Source organism: Trichomycterus rosablanca, chromosome 18, assembly GCF_030014385.1.
Source record: "Trichomycterus rosablanca isolate fTriRos1 chromosome 18, fTriRos1.hap1, whole genome shotgun sequence".
Classification (NCBI taxonomy): domain Eukaryota; kingdom Metazoa; phylum Chordata; class Actinopteri; order Siluriformes; family Trichomycteridae; genus Trichomycterus; species Trichomycterus rosablanca.
Window position 1 is genome coordinate 25,775,150 of NC_086005.1, and position 24,894 is coordinate 25,800,043.

Below are 24,894 nucleotides of genomic sequence, written 5' to 3' on the forward strand. Positions count from 1 at the left end.
ATAGATAGATAGATAGATAGATAGATAGACAGATTATAGATAGATAGATAGATAGATAGATAGATAGATAGATAGATAGACAGACAGACAGACAGACAGACAGACAGACAGACAGACAGACAGACAGACAGACAGATAAACATATAGATAGATAGATAGATAGATAGATAGATAGATAGATAGATAGATAGACAGACAGACAGACAGACAGATAAACATATAGATAGATAGATAGATAGATAGATAGATAGATAGATAGATAGATAGATAGATAGATAGACAGATTATAGATAGATAGATAGATAGATGATAGATAGATAGATAGATAGATAGATAGATAGATAGATAGATAGATAGATAGATAGATAGATAGATAGATAGATAGATAGATAGACAGACAGACAGGTAGATAGATAGACAGACAGGTAGATAGATAGATAGATAGATAGATAGATAGATAGATAGATAGATAGATAGATAGACAGACAGACAGACAGACAGACAGACAGACAGACAGACAGACAGACAGACAGATAGATTATATTTGTTAAAAAAGATTGTGGGCATCCTTTAAGACGTGTGATGATAGCCACTGTGTCTTATCAAATTACAACTCATTAAACATCAAGACTCAGGGCTTGGGACCAGACATTAAAGCACTCTGATAAGTGCATCTCCCAGTGGCTAGGCCGTTCTGCCAATCATGTCTGTGGAAGCATGATGCCTTACCTGCCGATAGCACGGCTGAGATTCAAACCCCGGATTTCAGCAGTAGTGGACCAGCGCACCACTCGAGCGCCTAGCCAAATTCATTTATTAAATGGTAAATCTTCTCTAGTGTTTAGTTCAGTTCGGTTCAGTGGACCTTTGTTAAGCTGATTTATAAACAGTGTACGAGTTGCTAGGGATTTTCAGGGACTGCAGTAAACAAATCAGCTCAGAGGCTGACCCGCAGCACGACTGAGTGCCATTATTATTCCAAACATAACATTTTAATTTCAGCTTTTAAACAGCTGCTGGATGGTAGCAGGCGGAAGAGCACGGTTCCTGCATGCTAACTGGTACGTGTGCAGATTCTTTAATACAATAACACGCTCAAATGTGCAGTCAGGCTTCAATAAGTCAGACGCACATCAAGCTGAATAGAATTACTTTAATTGTGTCTGGCAGCCCTAAACAAACGAGTGTTGCGTTAGCAGTTTAGCCTTTTTAATGAGCGCGGTGCGAGGGAAACAATGCAATTGGGCTGCAGCTAACAAGATTAGGTTGAAATGAAAGGAAGCGTGGCGAGTGTGGATGAAATGCTCATGTCACTCTGAAATGGTGCTGATGATTTATGCGAGGCTCGGGCCATGCGTTAGCCGTCAGTGTCACGCTGGACGTGTGTTCGGGTTTTGACTCACCGTGGACCTGCAGTGTTCCGGACGCCTCTGCTTTGCCGACGCTGTTTTCGGAGACGCACGTGTACGTCCCTTCGTCCTCGGCTCTGACCTGCGTCAGTCTCAGACTGTTGTCGCTCCGGATCTCAAACCTGTATTGGAACACAAATACCTCAACCATTAAAGTGTCCATCTCATTTTCATACATATACATAACATAACATAACGACCACTGACATATACAGGCATAACATTATGACCACTGACAGGTGACCACTGACAGGTGAAGTGAATAACACTGATTATCTCTTCATCACGGCACCTGTTAGGGGGGGGGGGGGGGGGTATATTAGGCAGCGAGTGAACATTTTATCCTCAGCTGATGTTAGAAGCAGGAAAAATGGCCGAGCGTGAGGATCTGAGCGAGTATGACGAGGGCCAAATTGTGATGGCTAGACGACTGGGTCAGAGCATCTCCAAAACTGCAGCTCTTGTGGGGTGTTCCCGGTCTGCAGTGGTCAGTATCTATTAAAAGTGGTCCCAGGAAAGAACAGTGGTAAACCGGCGACAGGGTCATTGATACAGACGAGCTACTGTAGCTCAGATTGCTGAAGAAGTTAATGCTGGTTCTGATAGAAAGGTGTCAGACTCAATGCCTCGACAGGTCAGGGCTGTTTTGGCAGCAAAAAAAGGACCAACACAATATTAGGAAGGTGGTCATAATGTTATGCCTGATCGGTGTATATAATTCTGTTTTACTTATAGATTTAATGTAGAATTTAAAGCACTGTAAATCCTTAATCCCAATAAATAAATAAAAACTCTTTCTACTTAATGGGCACAAATTCTCACATATACACTTAAAAATCCTGTGGAAAGCCTTTCTAAAGGAGTGGAGGCTGTTAAAGCCGCAAAGTGTAAAAAAGGAAGTCCATATTTATGCCCATGGTTTTGGAAAGGGATAGCCACCTTATCCTGTCAACTTATGGTCAGATGTCTAACGTCTTTTTGCCATACACAGATACATCCACAAGACCTGGTTAAAAGAAATGGGACAGGACTTTTTAGCCAAAATAAAATATATCATCTCGGTCGCTAAGGTATATACCTAAATATTCTATATTTTATTAATATAACACATTTACATTATGATGTCCCATGTATATTTTGTCTCAGCTTGTATTTGCACTATTGATTGTTTGTTAGAATGAAATAATGGGTTATTGTGCTACTGTGGTGCAGTTCCATGAATGTATTGAGGTGTGTTTACAGCAGCGGATTTAATGATCTAATAGAGAATTACTGTAAATCTGGAGTTCAGTGTGTGTGTGCGTGTGTGTTTCTGACCTTCCACGAGGCAGCTCCCCCTCGTCTCTCCTCCAGCGGATCGTTGGAGCTGGATCTCCCTGAACCTCACACTGAAAATCCACTGTGTCCTCAGCCAGAACCACTTGATTGACCGGCCGGCGCACAAACATGGGTCGCTCTACACGAGAGAGTCGGAGAAGCAGGATTATTGTTATAACACTTTTATAACCAAAAATATTAATCAGATAACGGTATTTTAATAACTGCAAGAGAGACTCACCGAACACCACCAGCTCGGCAGGATCGCTGTCCTTCTCGCCCACCATGTTGGTTCCCACACACACGTACATCCCAGCGTCACTTTTACGCGTGTTCGATATCATCAGCTTTCCTCCACGGATCTGCACACCACACAACATGACGCACGGATCAGTCAGAGCCCAGACCTGACTAACTACGCTCTAGAGAAGGTGTCAGAACTTTTTAGATAAGACAAAATATGTCATGGACCACAAGCTGGAGGTATAAAACTGAACAGAAAATAATAATAGGTTTGCTCGATTGCCTTCATTACTCTCGGTTAAAGCAGAAGGCTCATTAAGTAATGTAAGTAATTTGTGATTAAAATATAACCAATTTAAGGAATTAATTACATTTCTTTTAGTAATTGGAAATCTACATTACAGCAGCAGTTCTTTTCACCTTCTAAAACACTGTTTTGCAGTTAATTCATGACTGATCTGACCTGACCACTTGGACAAATTTCATCTTGCATGAGGCAACAGTTTGGGTTTCCTCTCTGATCTTGGCAAGGAAGCCCACTGTTCCATGCAAGGAAAAAGTAAGCAGTGATGTATCCGCTTTGGACACGGCCATGGTAGAAGTAGATGAAAGGATTGCGGAGGAGACGAGGAGAACGTTAGAGCGGCGGACTCACCGTGATCCGTTCATCTTTGTCGTTCACTTTGACGTTGTTCCTCTTCCAGGAAATAGTGGGCTCGGGGTGACCCCGAGGAGGTATGCACTCCATCACAGCCGGCTCACCCGCTGCTACCACCACGTCGCTAGGGGTCTGCCGAAAATCGTCCCGCAAAACTGCACGACACATGAGAAAGAGGAGCGGGTCAGGGTCAGGTTCAACTCACGCTTAATGTCAAACACAGTCATGGACAGGTTTGTATCTCCAGTTCACCTCACTTGCACGTCTTCGGACTGTGGGAGGAAACCGGAGCACCCGGAGGAAACCCACACAGACACGGGGAGAACATGCAAACTCCACATGAAAAGGACCCGGAAACAAACCCAGGACCTTCTTGCTATGAGGAGACAGTGAAACCCACCGAGCCACCGTGCCACCCTAACCATTGTGACCTAGATGAACGTAGTAGAGTGGTGGCAGCACAGTGGGTAAAGTACGGGACTAGTAATCAGAAGGTCACAAATTGGCCCCTGAGTGAGGCCCTTGTGTGCTAAATGCCATAAATGTAAGCATAACAGCTCAGATAATCAGACTTTAATTATGGTCATGACACTGGTTTCCTCTTTAATGAAACATAATCCTAACCTTTATTTTGACTGATTTTTGTGCATTAAATCACAATGTTTTATGTGCTTGTTTGATCATGTTTAGGGTCGTAATGAGTAGAATGGTCATAAACACTCGAGTACTAGAATACTCTCGCATGTGTCATCAAAAATCAATTAGCTTAGCAAAAAAAAAAGCTTTTATTAGTTCTTCAACAGCAAGCAAATGTTTTATAATGAAGCAATAATGTAGTTCTTTTCCCCGAGAGTGAGTAAAAACAACAAGCAGATGGCTGCATGAAATTCTCGTACAGATATAAAAGAAACCAGCTGTGAGCTCCTTTCGATATGTACACAAACAGATTTTGAAATATGTCTTATCCACCCAAGAACTCGTACAATCTGCTCTACGTGTGCGGCCGGTTCTGCTTGTAGACTGAAAAAATCATTCGCTAGTAAGTAAATATAACACGCAGATGATTCGATTGATGACAACATTGATTAAAACAAGGGATGTTAATGATTAACCAGCTGCCAAAAGCTGCTGCACGATTCCAGGTGAGAGCGCCGCTACAGTCTGTAAGGAGTCAGAACACCGATTTGAAACCTCACACTCACCCACCCTCAGTGAGCATGTGTCAGCTTTAATCTGAGCAGTTTTATGCATAGTGTCAGTTTTGTATCTCCAGTTCTCCTCACTTACACGTCTCTGGACTGTGGGAGGAAACCGAAGCTCCCGGAGGAAACCCATGCAGACACGGGGAGAACATGCAAACTCCACACAAAAAGGACCCGGGAGCTCCTCACCTGGAAACCGAACCCAAGACCTTTAATTGAAACTCGTTTAATTGAAACTTGGCAAATTTGCATCCCTAATTATAATATATATATATATATACTGTATATACTGTATATATATATAAAGAAAACAGAAGCATGCAGTTCTTGATCAGGTGAATAAAAAGAATTTCAAAATGCATCTCACCCATCGAAGCACTTAGAGAAGAAACACTTGTTAGAACTGTAACTACACTTCTGAAAAATCTATGAATAATGCAATTAAATTATGTATGTATGAACGAATGAATAAATAATTCATCGTTTTAGCTGATTCGTTGTGTTTTCCTGCACCAGTTCTGTTTTCCTGATCTGTACAACAGGATTACACTGTTTTACACTGTTCTATATTACGATATCCCTGCAAGACTAATGAAATTCGGATCTGTGTAAGTGCTTATGTGGCTGGTCTTTTTCTCCGGTTGAGCTATTCTGTTTCCACTCTTTTCCCCCCGGTGTTCATTTACTCCCCGTCCCATGATTTACTCGTACATACATTAAGAAGTCCCTCTCCGGCATAAAGGCCATGAATAATTCACCAAACCAGATGCTAGCGAAAGGAAAATAGCACCCAGACAAATAGGAAATGTTTACTTTATTAGCCGGACATAAACACTCTGAATGTTTGCATTAACAGAAGTGTGCAGAATGCAACAACACAACAACACACAAAGTAAACACATATTCCATCAAAGAACGCACACACAGAACCGATATAAGAATGGTAATAACTACAACCACACATTATTCAGCGAAAGTTCTGCGGGGTGGACGCCATCGTCCGAGCTTTAAATCAACATTTCCATTCAATTGTTATTTATCAGATTATTCCGCCGCGCTACTTCCACCCACAGTGCTATCTTCCCACTCCTGACCTCCTCTTCTGTATTACTATTCCAGCCTGCACATTTTCCATCAGCTTGTGCCCCTGAGCTAGCAGTGATTGCAACAGGATGGACTTTAAAGAGAAGGGCTTTCCTTCAAAATTGCACTGGACCGGGTCCAATATAACACCCCAAACCCCAATATCCAGTAGACTAGTACTAAAGAAATGTATTAAAGCAATCTCATGTGGTGCATTCGTGATGCACAAATTGAGGAGATAAAAAAGGTATTAAACCTTCACTGCAGGGAGTACAGACACACACGCACACACACTTGCATGGCTGTAAATACAGATATTATCAGTTACCTACTCTGAACTGTATTTGTTTAAATGAGGTTTAATTGTTTATTCAATATCAATCGCTGGTAAATTCTTTCACCCCACATAAAAAGGGCTAGTTTGACTGCTCCTGTGGTCAGGAAGAAAACCTAACAGCCAAGAAAGTGCTTCGGAAAAGCCACCTCTGGGGCAATTCGTTCCCCCAGGACTATTTCATATTGCCAGGTTCTTATGAAAAGATAAAAGTATGCTGGCATTCCACACCGGCAGAAAACCAGACCAGAGCAAACCCTGCATCATGGTTTCAGAGAAAGAGCAGGTTGTGAACGAAGGAGCTGGCAAGTGTTGGTTAAGAGCAACTGACACGTCAGTCATCTCCATGCCCCATCAAATTTTGGAACTCAGAAGGACACGATTACATAACCGAGCCAAGCCACCAACCACCACAGTGGGTGGGCTTGTTACAGTGGTTTAAATCTTAGCAGTGCTATAGAGCAGGTTTTTTATATATATATTTCATTTATGCATTTTCTCCCCTTTTTTCTCCCCTTTAGCGCGTCCAATTGCCCGATTGCGTCATGCGTCCTCTCCACCAATGCCGATCCCCGCTCTGATTGAGGAGAACGAAGCTAACCCACGCCCCCCCTCCGACACGTGGGCGGCATGCCGTATGCATCTTATCACCTACACTTTGACGAGTGCAATGCGGATCAGCACTGTGTACGGAGACACACACCCTGACAGCACTCTTTTCTCATCTCTGTGCAGGCGCCATCAATCAGCCAGCAGAGTCAGTTATGAGAGAGAGAGCCCATCCGGCTTAATCCCACCCGTATCTGAACAACAGGCCAATCGTTGTTCATGTGGCTGCTCAGCCTAGACGGCAGGCAGAGCTGAGACTCGATACGATGTACAATGCTTTATGTTACACCTTGTAAACCACAGCGGGACCAGATTGCCACTTTAATTTTGTGTTTCGTTGTGTTTAATTTACTGTGTTGCTTGGGTTGTGGGAAAAATCATGGACAAAAATGTGGGCTGCTTGAAATTGTTTTTGGAAAAACTCTGCTATAGACGATGGATTAGCACCCTGTCCAGGGTGTTCCTGTCCAGCACCCAGTGTTTCCAGACCCTAAACAGGATAAACTTGTTTTTAAAAATGATAAACTATACTGTACTTTAACACAAACCGGACTCACTAATGGATCAGAGTAACTAATGCATTCGTTCTTTATTGTGTGTGAGTCACCGCTGATTCAAGATCATAAATTAGAAAACAACATTGCCAAGTTTTCGTGGCGTGTACTTCTAATTCATTTTATTCATTTAGGCTTGGCCTACTGCCTACTGATCCACACGATCTTATGGTCTTGTTTTTGTAACATGAAAAGACACAGGTCAATACGCATCTCTCCAAAATCTTCTAATTATGCAACATTTCGTATAATCATTCTACCTCTAATGGGCGATGTCGGCAGTTAAGGGTTCCGAACTGCTTTCATGTAATTACCTCATTTAGAAAGCTCTGCAATCTCATGCAAGTGGTGCTCTGTGCTATAAAATGCAGACTGGTACAGCTTTTACACTTAGTGACCACTTTACTGGACACCTACCTCGTCGGTACAGCTTGCAAATATGCAATTTGAGAATATGGCTACGCTTTTCTGGACAATTTGTGTCACGAGTGGTTACAGTTCATGAACTATTCATAATCAAGCAGCACCGTGAGCTGTTTCTCATATCTGTAATGCTGAGCATAATACACAGCGCAGCAGGTTTCACCAGGGTCTTATTATGTCAGTGTTACTGTTATACTGGAAATAATTTATACTATAAATGAGATCCAGTCAGGGGTGGTCCTACTATAGTCTTTTTCCATCAGTAGATGGATAGATTGAGGCACAGAAATTGTGCATTGCATTAGATGGGCAACAGTTAAGTATCGGTTTACCTACAAAGAACAACAATATGGTAAATAATTACTATTTTATATCCTTTATATAAGATTTATACTGATCGCAGTCATGCTGAGTCTCAAAAACACTGGAATCAAAGGCGGAAGTGAAAGTCCATTAGGAAATGTGGTAGGAAACTGAACTCTACACAGACAGTCACAACACTGGAGCTGACCTACTGCACTAAGAAAAAATTTATGTATTTAAAAACAAACAAAGTAAAACAAAAAATGTGCCGCTCAGGTGGCGCAGCGGTAAAACACGCTAGCACACCAGAGCTGACACTAGTTGGTTCGAAACTCAGCTCTGCCATCCGGCCGGGCGTCTATATGAACAACGATTGGCTTGTTGTTCATACAGGGAGGGAGCCGGTATAAGGGACTGATGCAATTACGACCTCTGCTGGCTGACTCACGACGTCTGCACAGAGTCGAGGAATAACGCTGATCAGGGTGTGGCTCTCCGTACAGGGGGGCGTGTGTAAGTTCGCTCTCCTCAATCGGGCGGGGGTCACCACCAGTACAGAGTAAGCATAACGCAACTGGGTAACAATTGGACACGCTAAAGATAATAAATGTGTAATCTAGGCGGCATGGTGCCACACAGCTCCATCAAGCCAAACTTAGTCCTGACAGTACAGAATATTTCTAAATTTTTCAGAAGGATGAATATATATCCATCTGGAACGGATTTGCGGCCTGTCTAGGTTGTGTTATTGCCTGGCACGTAATGTTCCCAAGAATCGAATCACTGTGACCCTGGCCAGGATGAATCAGTTACCAAAGACAAATGAATGCATTCGGAATCCATATCAGGGGCTGGATAGTTACACACTGACGCTCATTATCCGGTTGTAAATGTTGTACACCTACCTTACTATCCTGTGCTAGTTGAAATGAATGAGTATATGCGTTGTGTGTATCTATGTGTGTGTGTGTATCTATGTGTGTGTGTGTGTGTGTGTGTTGCTCTTAATGGGGAGGAGGTATTGTCATTTGGGGTGAATTACAAAGCTAACGTCAGTGCAATGTCACCCCGGCACCGGGAGAAAGAGATAAATGAAGCGGCTTCGCTTGGATGCTCGCCGGTGTGTCCCTGTAAGTGAGCGCATTCTAATGAAGAGGTAGAATTTATGGATTTTAATGTTAACCCTTGGGGCGTCCCCTTTCTTCATCACTGATGGATAAGAGTTAGGCTCTGCTGAGCCGTCTCCATCACTTAAATGTCAGAATAGCAAAGCGTCACTGCCTGCATGTATAAATATACATAAGAGGGAGAGAGTACAAAGGACTGACTGATGTATGACAGACCAGGCTTGGCTAATGTGTCTGTAATTTTAATGTGTTTTAAGAGCAAACGGTCCAACACAGACAAGCACCCATAATCCCGGCAGAACGCATTAACCCTGTACTACACCTTCAACACAATTCAGAACAAATGTATAAAAAACATGCACGCCTAAATATATGGACATGTTATTTAAAAGGAAAAGTGTCATAACAAAAGCCTAGAAAATGGGACCCAGTTTGCCGCTGACCTTTTCGAAACACCTCCAATGAGACGAACTGTTTGATATTACGTGGTGAAAGCGACTTAGGCCGTACGAACCACACCTAACGTGACTTACTGTACTAAAACAATGAGTTGAGAGAACTTATGACCAGTAATAATTAGGAGAAGTTTAGTGCTCCTGTGTCATTCTCTTAATACATTAAACCACGTCACGCTCTATTTTAAACGATAAACGTTTTAGACTCTCAGAAAAGCTGACTCTCACAATTTCTCAGAACCTCGAGCTGTAACACAAGTTTAAAAGTGAAACAGTGAGGAAAATACAGCTTAACACAGATACACGTGGAGCTTTCAGACTGGATGTGATGGTTATTCCACACAAACGCAGATTCGTCTCATATTCGCACTCTGAGACAAGCGCCGCTCAAGCCGAGCGCTGAACAAAACGCTTCCTCGTGTAGACATGGAGGCAGACAGACTCACAAACCCTTGAAATCCATTCTCTGGTGTGGTAGCTTGCTTCTCCCAGTCTGGAAATCAGACTGGTGGTGTCAGGAGAGAGCTACCCTCACAAATGCACAGTGCCGAATGTAAAACCTGGTAAAAGAATAATAGGGATGGTGTTTGGACGTGCATTTCAGCCTCCTGATTCATCTTATGCGCTACATTGAGGGAAAAACCTAATGCGAAATGCGCTTCTGACTTTGTGGTGGCAGTTTTGGAGCAGCACTTTCTGTTTTAGGATCCCAATCCCCCGTGACCATGAAAAACCTGTCTGGTCTGTAGAGAGTTCTGACTTCAACCCCAACTGCGCATTGAGCAGGTAAAAGTGCAATTTCCGAACTGGGTTGGTTTGGACCAGGTCTATCCCATCTGATCCACTCAGACTCCCTTGAGCTTGATTAGGCTCTGCCAATTACCCATAGAGCCCTAGGGGAGAGGGATTAAACCTGTGACCCTCGACCTTCGAGTGCCAGCCTCCAGGGAACTCTCTCTCCACCCATTCTCTTCTTCTGGGTCTCAGTCCCTCGGCCCACGACGCAGCCAGCGTAATCCTACCCGTGAGCTCTGGGGTCCACTTCAATTATGCCTCCTCCAGCAGCGTGGCTGCATTCTAATGGTCATCGCTAACTAATCCCCTGACTTGCAACCTTTCCCCTCTCGCAAAATCAATTCCACATCCGCAAACCTTCATTCATTTTAAAGTCTGGCAGAGCGAGAGATGTCTAATACGCCACGGCTGAAGCCCATCGCTTTAACCTGACGTGTCTGCCTGTCTCGTAATGAGTCTATTTGTTTGAGTAAGCCAGGGACAGAAGAAAAGAATCCCAAATCGATATGAAGAAGAACAGGCAGGACAGGTTGAAGTCTTCTTTAGCGGTTCGCATTTCAAAGACCTCCCACAAGACCCAGTCTAAGCCACAAAAGACCTGAGGGTTGTGCTCTCTGCCCTGCCTAAAAACCACAGTGAAAGTGCTATAAGTGTGAACCATACTAACCGCTATAACAGTGAGGGATGTCATCGTAAGATTCATGGTTTAAATTGAAGACCAGACATGTGCTGCATAAATAATGGGTCCCTTTAATTAAACATGTTTTTATCAGACCAGATCAAAGCGTTTTTATCTCCCTCTTCAAAGTCTTAAACATTTCTGAACGTGAATAAACAATTATGAGAAAGAGGGGGCGAAGTTTAGGTTTCAGCCCCTGCTGCCGGCGTTGGAGCAGATCATCTGTCAATCGGTTCTCGGTCGTATCAGACAGCTTAAATGAAACGATCTGTCATATACAGAGAGATGAATGAGAACCTAGAGACGGAGACGGCGTCATCATGATATACACAGGTAGCAATCTGCACTTTACATCCAGGAAAAAGTGCATCCAAGGTTGATTTTTCTAATGCATTCACTGTTATCATATTACAACTATAATAATAATTATAAAGATGATGATAATAATTCATTCATTGTTTGTTTTACCACCGTTTTACTTTGGCCAGGGTTGCCAAGGGTTTGATTCACTGGGTGAAACCCAACACTCTTATTTATCTGGGCTTGGGACCGGCACTAAGGGCGCATTCACACGAGAAGTGATTCGACACAAACTGCCACTTTGCTCAGCGTCATCAAAGTGAGTGAATATGAGACGAATCTGCATTTGTGTGGAATAACCATCAGATCCAGTCTGAAAGCTCCACATGTATCTGTGTTTAGCTGGATTTTCCTCACTGTTTCACTTTTAAACTTGTGTTACAGCTTGACGTGCTGAGAATCATCTTTTCTGAGAGTCTAAAACGTTTAATGTACTAAAAGAACGACACAGGAGCGCTAAACCTCTCGTAATTATTACTGTTTATTAATTCTCTCCACTAATGAAATTTCTCGCTTGTTGTTTTAGTACAATAAGTCACGTTAAGTTTTGTTCATGTTAAGCGTTGTTTGTCGCTTTTTCTGAGTCATATCAAACAGTTCTTCTCATTGCCTCCAATGAAATGTGAAATGTGGCAAAAGTGAGCGGTGCCACACTCCATAGGAAACAATGGCACAGCTGGCATAAAAGCACTTTTGCCACCTGTCATGTGAATGCGCCCTAAGGGTGAACTGATATTTGTCCCCCCAAATGGTTAAGTTCATGTAACACCATACACTTCCTGTATGTGTTTTATCACTGTCGCCTCACAGCAAGAAGGTCCTGGGTTCGATCCCCAGGTGGGACGGTCCAAGTCCTTTCTGTGTGGAGTTCGCATGGTCTCCCCGTGTCTGCGTGGGTTTACTCCGGGTGCTCCGGTTTCCTCCCACAGTACAAAGACGTGCAAGTGAGGTGACCTGGAGACACTAAATTGTCCATGACTGTGTTCGAACTGATGAACCTTGTGTAATGAGTAACTACCGTTTCTGTCATGAATGTAACCAAAGTGTAAAACATGACATTAAAATCCTAATAAACAAACAAACTGTATTTATGAGCCGATCCCGGGGTTCAAACCCTCAGAACTTGAGCACTGCTGTTACAATTATTCCACACAAGCTCACATAGTACACAATCCTGGATAAAGCCGTTTAATGGACTAATTTGTACACTATAGTGCTGGTTGTCACGTTTTTACACACACAAGCCCACAGTAAATCAAAGCCTCGGAGTATAACATGAATCTTTTTAAACACGGCTATTAAAATCAGGAAGCATGTCACGCGGCCGAGCAGCACGGCGTTAATCCAGCCCATACGATATGAAAAATCTGCAGTGCTTGCTGGGTCAGAATTTAATTTACAGTGCGGAGCGCTAATTATCTGACATGATCAATGATGATCATTTCTCTTGGTGTTAAATCATGAAAACTAATTACGCTGCTCGTTTCCCTCGTCTGCTGTCTTAATGATTTTTTATTTCACTCCGACTGGGAATTGTAACAACATTTAAGAACAAACCCGATCGTTCTTTGCTGTGAAGGTGCTATAATTGTTGTGGATGTGCGATATGTTATCAGTGATTGATGTGAACAGGTGGTAGATGTTTAAAAGAAAAGAATCTAATGACCGGATGATCAATAGAGCCAATAATCAGGAGTATGTGGACATATGGAGAGCTCAGAGCCTGGTCGCTGGTCAGTCAACCCTCTCCTGTCTTTTGAAAGCCTGTGTTTGTCCTGTGGCATCTGGACACCTGCTTAAATTCACCCCCCCTCCCAAGCCTGGGGTCATATTTACCATATTTATCTAACTATTGATCTAAGGTTATTTAACATTCATTAGCTTTGAGTTAAAAAGTAAAAAAAACATGACTTGAGGGTTCGAATAGGGGATACAGAACTTAAGTTTTGATAAATACAGCAGCTGTCCATATTCATCAAGTCCTTTTAAGCCAAACTAACATCTATCTAGACCTGAATTAAACATTTATGGCATTTAGCAGACGCTTTTATTCAAAGCGACAGTATACAGTCTAAGCAGTTCAGTGTTAAGGGCCTTGCTCAAGGGCCCAACAGTGGCAACCTGGCAGTGGTGGGGTTTACACCAGCAACCTTCTGCCTACTAGTCCAGTACCTTAACCACCGAGCTACAACTGCCACGTTTTAAATAGAACAGTGTTTTAAACAGAAATAAATGATGTACACCATATAGCCAAAAGTATTTGGACACCTGACAATGAGCTTGTTGGCTGTCCCATTACAAAAGCAAATGGCATTAAAACAGAGTGACCTCTATGTGATCTTTTCTGCTATAACAGCCACCACTCTTCTGAGAAGATTTCCTTCTCCTCACAAGATTTTGAAGAAGAATGTGTGTGGGAATTTGTGCCCATTCAGTCAAAAAAGTGTATACCCTGTATATCTTCAAACGAATAAATGTCTTAAAACATATATCTTAAAACAAATAACCGGGCCGCTCAAGTGGCGCAGCAGTAAAAACACACGCTGGAACCAGAGCTGGGATCTCAAAATACATCGTATTGAATCTCAGCTCTGACTGCCTGCTGAGGCTGAGCGGCCACATGAACAACGATTGGCCTGTTGTTCAGATGGGCGGGACTGAGCCGGATAGGGTCTCTCTCTCTAATGCAATTACAACCTCTGCTGGCTGATTGATGGCGCCTGCACAGAGACGGGAAAAGAGTGCTCTCAGGGTGTGTCCCTCTGTACACAACGCTGAGCTGCACTGCACTCGTCAAAGTGTAGGTGATAAGATGCATACGGCATACAGGTTAACTTCGATCTCCTCAATCAGAGCAGGGATCGGCATTGGTGGAGAGGAAGCATGACGCAATAGGGCAATTGGACGCGCTAAAAAGGGTGAAAAAGGGGAGAAAACGCCGGCGCCACTATTACGGCAGACAAACGTAATTATTTCCATTTTGTTTATTTCCTTTCAAGCCGTCACAGCTTTTTCCTCTCTAACCTTGGAACAGACCCGTTCCCTCGCTGCGTCAACGCAATTACAGCATCTCGCAGCAGCCGTATTTTAAACAAGTCTGTCTAGGCTTCACTTCAAAGGGACGTTTCGATATCATCCTCCTCCTGCTCCTCCAAGTGGCCCGGCGCGACTAGACATAACATCTCCCTCATCATCGCTTCGGTGACAAAAATAAAGTGTGAAACAACTTTAAACCACTAAAAGTCGAGCAAATTGATACTAGAAGGAACTATTAGTTGAAAAGGAAAGGAAACTTGTGGGAAATGCTTTTGACTTTACGAGGTTACATTTCACTTGATGCCTCATCTGCTCGGTTATCGGTTCCTTAAAGCGAGCGCGTTTTCCACACCGCCGACTGCAGACAGAACGTGCAGCGCTCGTGCTTTTCACAGCGATGCTAAAGATTTTAAACGATCATCTATCATTTTATGTTTTGCTAAGTCTAATCCATTAACACTGCTTTGTTGTTTTGTTTTCTTTTCAATTTACACTTCTACACTTTTTGCTTATTTATTACAGTACAAACTACTATCAATTCACAAGAAAATGAAAAACGACCCATAAATCAACCAACTGTCCTGCACAAACAGCCCAAGCGGCTTCGGATTGACCGCCGGCGGATCCGTAACGTAGGCAGACGGCTTTCTACAAAATGTTTTAGTCTGTTTGCTGTTGCAATTACTTTCTGTTTTCTGCACAAATTGGTGCTGGATCGAGCAGCAGATGCTCTCGCCGTGGATAAACCATTCGGGGTGTAAAGTCTGGCCAAATGCCAGCATGCTAAAAAAACTCCCATTTAGCGTGGACTGAAACAAGCTCCGGGCTCGCAGACCCATCGTTCCACGGCATGTTGTGTGTTTCTAGCAATGATAAAACACACTATGGTGTTAAAATCCATTTCGTTTTACTATTACAGGTCTACGGTCTGTTATTGATCTGTTGAGGCTGGTGGGCCACGCCTGAATCTAAAACCTTGTTGTTGTTGTTGTTTTTTTACCTGTATTGCTGGTGCAAGATGGATGATGCATATCATTCAGCTGATTAATAAATTAGCTGCGCACATTTTTAAAAATTCATACGTCGGGGTTGTGCAACACTAACAAAAGTGCCTGTGGAAATACAGCACGATGTGATGCAATGCAAGCAGCAGACTGAACAAACTATTAAATCATATGCTCATGTATAATTTCAATCCTAATATACAAGGTATGCAAACTAGTACAGCCCCACGTCCATGTGACCAATAATGAGGTATAAAGCCAGAGCCCCTGGACCCAGAAGCTTCATGGAATTGACTGACTGACTAAAAAATCAAATCAAAGTTTGTTTGTCCTGGTCACATTAGTACTAAATAACGTAACGTGAACATAATGTAAACAATAGAAATACGTTTTTTTACAAAAAATATACATAAAATTTTAAGTTGAGATGAACATAGAAGAAAATAAATCTGTGTCATTACACCGACCAGGCACAACATTACGACCACTGACAGGTGAAATCTCTTCATCACGGCACCTGTTAGTGGGGGGGGGGGGATATATTACACAGCAAGTGAACATTTTATCCTCAAAGTTGATGCCAGAAGCAGGAAAAATGATCGAGCGTGAGGATTTGAGCGAGTATGACGAGGGCCAAATTGTCATGGCTAGACGACTGGGTAAGAGCATCTCCAAAAACTGCAGCTCTTGTGGGTTGCTCCCACTCTGCAGTGGTCAGTATCTATCAAAAGTGGTCCAAAGAAGGAACAGTGGTAAACCGGCGACAGGGTCTTGGGCGGCCAAGGCTCATTGATGCACGTGGGGAGCGAAGATCCCATCTATGTTTTTAATATTTATTTTCCCATAAGTAACGTATGATATTGTGGTTAAAATACATGTTTTAGTCACGTCTCCGGGTTTCCTCTCAGTCCTGTTACCCTCACATATCCACCCTTCTAAAAAAATTGGAAATATATAAAATGAAGTTTAATTTTATTGAGTTACTACACGCATATGGCCCAAAAAGTGACTAGTCCAGTGTTTTAAGTTAAACATAAACAGATTTTTCAAATGTAACTGTTCCACTTAAAGTGATTTGAACGGAGGTCATAAAAAACAACTTCTGCTAACAGTGAATTAAAGACACCAGCCCAAACCCTGACATTTTAAACCAGTAGTGTTTCGGTGCTCAAACTGGAACGTTTCATTCGCCCCTTTGCAGAGGAAACGTGCTAAACCGTGTCGACTGGGTTCAATCCATCTTCTCGGGGTGTCACCGCAGGACAGGTCAGTCGTTCTCGTCGTCCTGCTACGGGACGCTGCTTCGGCCAGTGCTGACAGGGCCAAAATGTGGTGATGAACCCAGCTGTCAGTGCGCATGAAGCCCCTGGGCCAGGCCGTGCTACAGACCGGGTGGGGTGTATGTGCGCCCGTTTGTGTGTCCATTAGTGTGTGTGTGTTTGTATGTGTATATGATAGGGGAAGGGGGCATGAAGAAGGCTGCTTGATGGTAAGAGGCACGTGCAGCCTGGACATCTGCCCCCTCCCCGTGCACAACCCCCACCAGCTACCCCACTAAAGCCACCTCACACACACACACACACACACACACACACGGCATACTCTCCTTGACGTTTCATCATTTCAAATCCTGATAGGATCAAAGAGGCCTCTCAGGGTGAGATGAGGCTGGTGCAGACGCCTACGCTCCTTATTGCCTTGGGGACGAGGGGGGGGAATAAGAGTCACAACAGACATGCGTGCGTTTCTTCTCTCCTTCAGTTCAGCCTTTGTTTGTCACACCGTTAGCATTCCGGTGTTTGTCTTTGTCGCACCCCTCATTTAGAAGCTGTCTGCACCGTTTAGCCTTCACCTGAGTCCTGTTAGGAGGGAACAGTCGGGGAAAGAACCCGATCCCTCGCCTCGTCCTCTCTCTCTCTCTCTCTTTATAGACAAACTTCTCTCTTTCCGTCTTTGCCCCTTCCCCTCTCCAGCTGATTGATGAGGAGCATCTGTCTACATTGATGTGGTGGCCGTGCATGAAAAATAATTTCCACTGCGAGGGGAAACGGTGTGACCGAACCCGCCGATGCTTACAGGCTCCGCCGCTGCTACACAATACAGCGTTAAACTGTTTTAGAACCACATTTCTAATTTCATGTACTTCTAAAGGTCAGAAAAAAGCTAATTTTGTTTAACAACAAAACCAAACCCTGGTTATTACTGAGCCTGAAGAATTATTCAGCTCCCTAAACACATGAGACAGTGGTAGCCTTGTGCGTAGAGCTTTGGACTATCAGTCGGAGGATTGTTGGTTCAAATCCAGGCCTAGCTATGCAACTACTGTTGGGCTCTTGAGCAAGGCCCTGAACCCTGTCTGATATAGGGGTGCCGTACAATAGCTGACCCTGCGCTCTGACCCCAGCTTCCAAACAAGCTGGTATATGCGAAGAAGGAATTGCGATGTACTGTACACGTGTATCTGTATATATGACGTTTATATTTATATTTTGTCTGGGTTTGGAGTACACCCAAAAGAGGGTACAAGACACAAGTGGGCACCCAAAAGAGGGTACGCCTCGGGCATCTTGTGGAGCCACTCACCCCCACTTGGTCACGTACATCTAAAGTAAGAACGAGGAGTGAACCCGGGCTCCCAGGACGTGACCCTCCTGAAACTGATGACTGAGCTGAGGACATTAGCCAATCATGTCTGTACAGACGCCCGTCTGGCTGACAGCACTGCTGAGATTAAAACCCCAGATCTCAGGCATAGTGAGCCAGCCTACTTTACTACTGACGTTCCTCACCTTTCGAATTTACCAAAAAATCTCATCTCTTTGTGAGGTCTGTTAGTATGGTTGTGACTGTATATCATATACATTTACATTTTCAGCATTTAGCAGACGCTTTTACCTAAAGCGACTTACAGTTGTGACAGTACACAATCGAAGCAATTGAGGGTTAAGGGCCTTGCTCAAGGGCCCAACAGAGGCAACCTAGCAGTGGTGAGGCTTGAACCGGCAACCTTCTGATTACTAGACCAATACCTTAACCACTAGGCTACAACAGTCAGGGACCATCTAAAACAAGCCAATGAGCCAATCATGGTGCAACTTGGACCTTCATGAATCAAGTAAATTCAAGATATGGCAACAAAAGAGTCTCTATAGAAGAGTTGAAAGCAGAAGCCCTTTATAAAAACAAAATCTGTTCTTGTAAAGAATTTCAAACACGTATCTTGGAAAGATTCCCACTGAAAAACGTCCGGTCTTATGAGAAAAAGTGGAACAATTCCCACTGTCTAATCTGACTGGCAAAAGATGATGTATAGACAAAAGAAAGCTTGGCTAAAAAACCTGTTTTACTCTGCCAGAAAGCTTAAAAAGAAAACAAGAAAACGAGAAAAAGGAGGTTTGTCTGTCAGCAGGACGTTGACTCACGGCACAAATCCAAAGCAACACGGTGGTGGTGAAAAACGAATAAAGGAAATGTCCTTGAGCGGCCCAGTTCTACTCAAAACCGCATGAAATACCTGTGGTAGGAATTTCAGATGACTGTAAACCACCGCTGAACAGGTCAGAAGATTCAGTAATGTAGCGAGACGACTACTTTTATACCGATCATTTAATAAAGCGCAGCCTGTCGTAAACACATACCGACCGATTTACCCTTTTAAAACTCATTGCCATGTTGTTTTTTACATTTAGGCATGTTCTCTTTAAACCTGGGGGGTGTAAAACGTTTAATTCTGCAGCCTGTACGCAGAGACGTTAAAAATTCTATCCGTTTGCAGTGTGCTAGTGTGGTCTCTAATAAAACGATATGGAGGCAGTTAACATGGAGATGAAGCAGAGAGGGTAAGACGGATGGGACGGGTGATCGAGGTGCCTCTTTCGACGCTCTTAAGCGCTCCTAAATGCGCTGGCACTCCAGGCCACGTGCAGACCTGCTGGGCCGGCCGTGTCAGGCCAACAAATCGATGTAATGAATGCAGGTGCTTTATGGCGAGGCCGCATGTGTGGCGCTGGATGTGGCTCTCATTAAGCAGAAGGGGAAAATGGTGGGGGAGAGAGGATTAATTGGGGAGCCAGAGGCTTAGATGAGGAAGGGAGGATGGGATCTGAGAGAAAAAGCCAACTGGCATTAGGGTCTCCAAATGGGCAAAGAGCCAAAGGGGTGAATATGACCTGTGACCCATAGACTGAAAATCACCAAGCCAATGACTTGTGCCTGAGGGATACTAAAAAGGCTAAACAATAAGGCAAATTTAAAAACTAAATATGACTAAAATGAACCAGTCGTTTATCAAACACCAACTGGAAACAATGGGCGCAGGGCAGGAATTAACCCCGGACAAGATGCCAATCAAATGCAGGGCATCACACACATACAATCACACCTAGAGGCAGTTTCAAGCAGCCTATCAACTGTTTCCATGTTTTTGATAGATAGGAGGCAACCGGAAAACCCAGAAGAAATCGATTTGGGTGTGAAACCTATACTGGAAGCACTGGAGCACAATCCAAATAAGCCACCACACACTCAGCCATTTAATCACCTACTTACACCTACTTTCAATTTAAAGTGCTCGATAAACCAGCATGATTTTTGGCAGCTGGATGGAAAACCAGTTCCTGGTGGGTCCAGAGTCTACCCCGAAACTCCAAGCACCAATCCATTGCAGGTATAGAAATCTGTTTCCATTATAATTTGAGTAAATAATGCAAATGCGTTAAAATTGTGCATATACGAGTAGAAGATGTACCTCAACTAGGACTTACAAATGCTATGACTTACAAACTCTACCCCCTTTGGGTGGGTCATGAGCCAAAAAAGGGGTCGCAGAGAAAAATAATAATTATCAAATAAATGAATTTTAACAGGCCCCTTGTGGAGGCTTTATGTTACACCTTGTAAACCACAGTGGGACGAGATTGCCATCATTTTTTTCAGCAATAGTGGGTGGTAAATACAAGCGTTCACTTCAAACCCAGATTCCAACCTGTTCACCAGTAAAAGTTACTGCTGCAAGATCCTGTCTGTCTCTTTTTCAGACAGGTGTATTATTTGAGGCTAAATCCTTAATTTACTCCAGAAGAAGACTGACACGAATACACAGACAACTCCAGCGTCTGTGCTCAGTGGTGTGAGCGTGTCTGGATCTCGGTTCTCTGTGGAGTGCCAAAGGAAAGGTTAATCCTCCCACCTTCCTGTGTGTGTGAGTAGTCAATCCTGCCATTCAGAAAACACTACAGCACACACAAATACACTTTTATTTAACACACATCTAGTTCATTCATTTATTTTTATTTCATTGTTGTTGTTGGATTCCTGTGGGGACTGCAGCTTTCCTGACAAGACTCTGATTAAAACTAAAGACCAATATAATACTTTGACCTAACATTGTTAATGACTACAGTTAACCGATAACCCATGTAGAAGTCGTTCTTCAGTTAATGCCGGGATGCAGGGATGTCCATTTGCGTCCCGTTACCATTTTTGAAACGACTCTTGAGATGTTTTAGAAATTAAATTAAAGTTGACCCGCTATTAGGAGGGTTTTAAAAACCTACTTAAACTGTTTGAAGTTTGGATGTCGCTTTCGCATGTTCAACCTATTAGTCCTGCCCTCCACAACACTCCCAGTTTCTCATGTGGCCCCTGGGAAAATTTTAATGCCCACCCCTGATCTAATGCATGAAAAGAAAACAAAGCAACCAGAAAGAAGGTGTAGGGTAAAATTTTCTGATCTGATTGGTCATAACTGGTCAGCTTCACTGCCAGCTTAGTTCTACCCTCTCTTTTGTAGAATCCATTGCACTGGATTTCTAGTCTATTGATAACAGAAGAAGTATATAAAAATTGCTTGCTGCAGCGTAAACATCCCGCCAGATTTCTTGCTAACTTCCAGCTCCTGAAATTCCTGAGGTATCATCAGTCATGCTCCGGTTACGGGGTCTACACCACTGCACAGTTCCCAAGTGAATTGTGAAATCTGGCTGAATACCGAGCCCAAAGGTAAAATATGTGTTGAACTCAACAAACCTTTATCTCACTCGTTCCAGCAGATCATTAGTAATTCAAAGAGTCTGACTGTAGTTATTTACTCCGGCTTCACTCGAGGGAACAAAACCAAAAAGTTTTCTGCTTCTGCGTAAACTGACAGTGAAAAAAAATCCTCTAATCGACGCTGACGAGCTTCACATTTTCTCATCTTTGAAGACGAGCTACGCGCCTCCATTAGGAAGTCTGAGAACAAACTTTTCTTGCTATTTTCACCCAACTGTTTTTAACAAGGCTCTCAGAGATCTTTCAAGCCCTAAAGTGGTTCATTATCTTTATTGTAGGAGATTGCCGCTGTTCCTCAGCCGGCAGACTGTACAGTGCTTACATAAAACTGTGACCAGTGCTTTTGCAAGCTGGATATAACGTTGGTCAACTAACAGTTGATGACAGAACGAAAAGAGCAACGATGGAGGGATGAGATATACAGAGGAGGGGCAGGAGGAAGCTTCGGTTTTTATGGATCAGTGAAGGGCCCCAGAGTGGCTCTTTTTGTATGCAGATCCAGACAATAAACCCATTAAAGAAGTGGTCTAATCCGGTGCGTGCGGCGCACATGCCGGGTCTAATGGAGACACCGCGACAGAAGGGGGATTATTTTAATCTAGCAATCTGGCTGACGCTGGATCTCGATAAGAGAAGGACGAGACACGGTGCTGACCCTTCTGTCCTGCCCGTATCCCCTTCAAGCTCAGATGTACCAGAGTAACCCTGTCTCAGCCATACAGCCATCTGGATGGGTAAAGGGAATTAAACGTTCTTTTACTAACGGATATTGATACGGCCAAACGCACCATTACATTCTAGCGAGTCGAACTCAGTATTACAAATCAGACGGCTAAACATATATTAGTCATTGTGTCCCAATAAAGAGCTGCTGAGTGCTCGAGTGCAGCTATAAATAATTAAAATTTTGAAACACGGCCAGTCGGTCGGCCATGGTGTACGGCTGAGTGGTCTAATAGAGTAATCGCAATGTCTCAAGAAACGAGCAACTGATGTCCCAGGAAGAAAGTAAACACACTTAAATGCGTGCAAACAACTCAGAAGCACTTCCAGCTCATCCTTAAATTTTCACCCAGGTCCTCGTTACACCACTGAATGGTTTGCATACCAACAGCAAAAGCAAACTTGTAATTGCTAATCCAATAATTGACATAACAATTTGAGTTAAAAGCTTGAAAAGCACATACAGTGTATCACAAAAGTGAGTACACCCCTCACATTTCTGCAGATATTTAAGTATATCTTTTCATGGGACAACACTGACAAAATGACACTTTGACACAATGAAAAGTAGTCTGTGTGCAGCTTATATAACAGTGTAAATTTATTCTTCCCTCAAAATAACTCAATATACAGCCATTAATGTCTAAACCACCGGCAACAAAAGTGAGTACACCCCTAAGAGACTACACCCCTAAATGTCCAAATTGAGCACTGCTTGTCATTTTCCCTCCAAAATTTAATGTGACTCGTAAGTGTTACTAGGTCTCCGGTGTGCATAGGGAGCAGGTGTGTTCAATTTAGTAGTACAGCTCTCACACTCTCTCATACTGGTCACTGAAAGTTCCAACATGGCACCTCATGGCAAAGAACTCTCTGAGGATCTTAAAAGACGAATTGTTGCGCTACATGAAGATGGCCAAGGCTACAAGAAGATTGCCAACACCCTGAAACTGAGCTGCAGCACAGTGGCCAAGATCATCCAGCGTTTTAAAAGAGCAGGGTCCACTCAGAACAGACCTCGCGTTGGTCGTCCAAAGAAGCTGAGTGCACGTGCTCAGTGTCACATCCAACTGCTGTCTTTGAAAGATAGGCGCAGGAGTGCTGTCAGCATTGCTGCAGAGATTGAAAAGGTGGGGGGTCAGCCTGTCAGTGCTCAGACCATACGCCGCACACTACATCAAATTGGTCTGCATGGCTGTCACCCCAGAAGGAAGCCTCTTCTGAAGTCTCTACACAAGAAAGCCCGCAAACAGTTTGCTGAAGACATGTCAACAAAGGACATGGATTACTGGAACCATGTCCTATGGTCTGATGAGACCAAGATTAATTTGTTTGGTTCAGATGGTCTCAAGCATGTGTGGCGGCAATCAGGTGAGGAGTACAAAAATAAGTGTGTCATGCCTACAGTCAAGCATAGTGGTGGGAATGCCATGGTCTGGGGCTGCATGAGTGCAGCAGGTGTTGGGGAGTTACATTTCATTGAGGGACACATGAACTCCAATATGTACTGTGAAATACTGAAGCAGAGCATGATCCCCTCCCTCCGGAAACTGGGTCGCAGGGCAGTGTTCCAGCATGATAATGACCCCAAACACACCTCTAAGACGACCACTGCTTTATTGAAGAGGCTGAGGGTAAAGGTGATGGACTGGCCAAGCATGTCTCCAGACCTAAACCCAAAAGAACATATTTGGGGCATCCTCAAGCGGAAGGTGGAGGAGCGCAAAGTCTCGAATATCCGCCAGCTCCGTGATGTCGTCATGAAGGAGTGGAAAAGCATTCCAGTGAAGCTCTGGTAAACTCCATGCCCAGGAGAGTTAAGGCAGTTCTGGGAAATAATGGTGGCCACATAAAAAATTGACACTTCAGGAACTTTCACTAAGGGGTGTACTCACTTTTGTTGCCGGTGGTTTAGACATTAATGGCTGTATATTGAGTTATTTTGAGGGAAGAATAAATTTACACTGTTATATAAGCTTCACACAGACTACTTTTCATTGTGTCAAAGTGTCATTTTGTCAGTGTTGTCCCATGAAAAGATATACTTAAATATCTGCAGAAATGTGAGGGGTGTACTCACTTTTGTGATACACTGTACATGCACAACTGAAAAGCAAGTAAATCTAAATGTGAAATCGATTGTGTTACTTCTTTTGTACAAGAGACCAGACTTCGAGTCTTATCCATTGTGTTCAGACGACTTTAAGCAGGTGGATTTGATCTAATGGCTTATTAAAAACATGTTTAACTGCCGCAGAAGGGGGTGGAGGGCACGGTGCTTACCCGTTGAAGTGGGGGCAAGGGGCTTTGCAGGAAGGTCACTTTGCAAAGCTTATAGCGTCCTGGGTAGCACTGGCACACAGAAAAGGAAAGCCATCAGACAAGCTTCAGAAGCAGCAGAGAAAGCTTCAGGATGGTTGTGGATTAGGAGGGACAAACCGTGGACTATTGTTACTTGGACACAGGCTGGGAACTGATCACCCCCGGTCGGGTCGCCTGGGTGATGGTGTCTGTAGTTGAAAGACCCGA

General features: G+C 43.5%; 1 protein-coding gene across 1 annotated transcript in view; it reads right to left on the minus strand.

Moving 5' to 3' along the window:
• The window catches only part of robo3 (roundabout, axon guidance receptor, homolog 3 (Drosophila)), a 93,935-nt gene that overhangs the window by 31,956 nt on the left and 37,085 nt on the right, over positions 1-24,894 (minus strand). Inside the window, exons 3-6 of the mRNA XM_063014609.1 lie at positions 3,625-3,782; positions 2,968-3,088; positions 2,727-2,865; positions 1,404-1,531 (exon numbers count right to left, since the gene is read on the minus strand). Coding sequence (XP_062870679.1) covers positions 1,404-1,531; positions 2,727-2,865; positions 2,968-3,088; positions 3,625-3,782 — 546 coding nt within the window. The remainder of the gene's footprint in view (positions 1-1,403; positions 1,532-2,726; positions 2,866-2,967; positions 3,089-3,624; positions 3,783-24,894) is intronic.